The 2,710-nt window shown below is 32.7% G+C and overlaps 1 protein-coding gene across 1 annotated transcript; it reads left to right on the top strand.

Moving 5' to 3' along the window:
- Positions 1-806: 806 nt before the first annotated feature.
- On the top strand, positions 807-2,294 carry LOC120207282. The gene is made up of 2 exons (XM_039206780.1): positions 807-1,053; positions 2,005-2,294. Exons 1-2 carry the CDS (start codon positions 807-809, stop codon positions 2,292-2,294), a joined length of 537 nt encoding a protein of 178 aa, XP_039062711.1.
- The last annotated feature ends 416 nt before the right edge of the window (positions 2,295-2,710 follow it).

Genomic DNA, 2,710 nt, shown 5'->3' on the forward strand with positions numbered 1-2,710 from the left:
ATCGATATTGTTCTATCAGTATCGATACCCTTACCCAGTTTTTCTAGTTTTTTCAACCTGATTATTACATAAATTGGGTCAAATTTACTAGTATTTACCCCTACAATACTATCAAACTATTCTTTAACTATTCAAACTAACATTCCTTCATTTTAATTCTTAAAACATCTAGTACCCCTTAAGATCATTGGATTCTAAGAATCACACCAAATTTTCTAACTTGTTTTTAAACTCAACCAATACTTCTAATCTCTTATTTACTACTTTGAAAAGTCAAAACTACTAATAATCATTAATAAACACCAATATACTAGTATATCATTTCAAAACCTATTTTCAAAAATCTCCATTATTTCCACCATTTCTTAGTTTTAATATCATTTAATCCTTCCTTAAGCTTCTATCACACCCCAATCTTCAATAACCAACCTAAAATAAAAGGATAAACCATCAAATTGAAATCTCACCTTTAGCTAGGGTTGAGAGCTTCATACATGAAAAAAGAATAAGAAAAGAGTGTTGACTTTTCCCCTTTCTCCTAATTTCTCTACTTAATATATCTATAAAATGAATTTTAAATTCATTTTATTCTAAATACCCATAAATGCCCTATTTAATCCTTCATCACTACAATTTAGTCTGAACTACTATTCCCAACTCATTTCTCATCTTTATCAATTAATCAATTTAGTCCTCTAAATTTTTAATTCCTTTTAATTTAATCACTGACATATTATTTGGGGGTATTACAGTGGTGATAGTGTCCATTATGTTCAAAATTATCCTAAGAGATATATGGACAAACAATGCAAACTGAGAGATTAGTAGCAGTTTCCCAAACAGGCAGAGGAAGAGGTATAACTGGTGCACAATCTGAGTCAATTCAGAGAGTAGAGACACGCGGAGTAGCCAAAATATATAAAATTAAGACTGATGAGGATCAGGATGACCCAAAGATTTTAACAAGTACATTTTATCTTTTTGATGATCCTGTATTTGTTTTGGTTGATCTTGGTTCTATGCACTCTTATATTAGATCAAAGTTTATTAGAGGTAGATGAATTCAATTAGAACCAATCTCTAGTGAGATGATAGCAATAAACCATTTGGATCATAGTGCAAGGGTTACTCATGTATGTAGAAATTGTCCGATAAATATTCAAGGGTTTGTATTCCCTGCAAATTTGATGGAATTTCCTTTCAAAGATTTTAAGGTCATATATGACATGGATTGATTGTCTCCACATCATGGATGGGTAGATTGTCACATAAAGTGATTATTTTTTAAGGACGCAGAGGGTTCAGAAATTATAGTGATTTGTGAAAAAGCGAAATCAACACCTAATGTGATATCAGTAGTGACCACGAAGGAAATGATGTCAAAATATTGTATAACTTTTCTAGCTAATGTCATAGATACATAAATATATGAAGTGAGGTTGGATTATATTCCAACAGTTCGAGAAGTTCAAGTTATTTTTCTAGAAGAATTACATGGTTTTCCTTCAGATCGAGAGGTGGGATTTAAGATTAATGTTTATATGGGTACTAAGCCTAATTTTATGGCTCCATATTAAATGCCTCATACCGAGTTAAGAGAACTAAAAGCCTAGTTACAAGAATTACTTTGATAGAGATTTCATTAGACCAAGTGTTTCACCTTGGAAAGCACCTATGCTTTTTGTGAATAAGAAAGATGGATTTATGAGGTTATACATAGATTATTGACAACTGAAAAAAATAACGATCATGAACAAGTATCCTCTTCCGAGGATTAATTATTTGTTTGATCAATTGAAAGGTGAGGCAGTGTTCTCTAAGATTGATCTTCGGTATGTGTACCATCAATTGAAGTTTAAAGAGGAAGATATTCCTAAGACAACTTATTGGACTCGGTATGAACACTATGAGTATGTGGTGATGCCATTCCATTTAACTAATGCTCCTACAGCATTTATGGATTTGATAAATTGCATATTTCAACTATATTTGGATCATTTTTAGTGGTTTTTATTAATGATAATTTGGTGTACTCAAAGACGAAAGAGGAGCATGATGCTCATATTTGTATTATTCTTAAGACACTTCAAGATAAAAAGTTATACACCAAGCTGTCAAAGTATGAATTCTGGTTGACAAAGGTTGGTTTCCTTGGCCTTGTTGTCTCAACAAAAGGCATAAGAGTAGACCCCAAGAAACTTCAAGCCATAGTGGAATGGAAACCCTCCAAAGAACATCTAAGAAGTTCAGAAGTTCTTGGATCTTGTCGATTACAGTCGAAGGTTTGTGAATAACCTTTCGATGATAGTGTCACCGCTAACCAAGCTTTTAAGGAAAGATATGCCTTTTGTTTTGACAGAGAAGTGCGAAGATATATTTGAAATGCTAAAAAAGATCTTGATAGAGGCACCCGTACTAGTACAACCATAATTTTGTAAAGATTATGTGGCTTTTAGTGATGCATCTCATAATGGTTAGGGATGTGTACTTATGCAAGATGGTAAGGTTGTGGCCTATATTTCAAGACAATTAAATATTGATTAGAGAAACTATCCTTCGCATGACCTTGAGTTGGCAGCAGTCGTGTTCGCTCTTAAAATTTGGCGTCATTATGTTTATGGAGAGCGTTGCTATATTTGCACAAATCACAAAAGTCTAAAACACTTGTTGACATAAGAAGAGTTGAACTTGAGACAAAGAAGGTGGATAG

Source organism: Hibiscus syriacus, unplaced genomic scaffold (genome assembly GCF_006381635.1).
Source record: "Hibiscus syriacus cultivar Baekdansim isolate YM2019G1 unplaced genomic scaffold, ASM638163v2 tig00014444_pilon, whole genome shotgun sequence".
NCBI classification, from domain to species: domain Eukaryota; kingdom Viridiplantae; phylum Streptophyta; class Magnoliopsida; order Malvales; family Malvaceae; genus Hibiscus; species Hibiscus syriacus.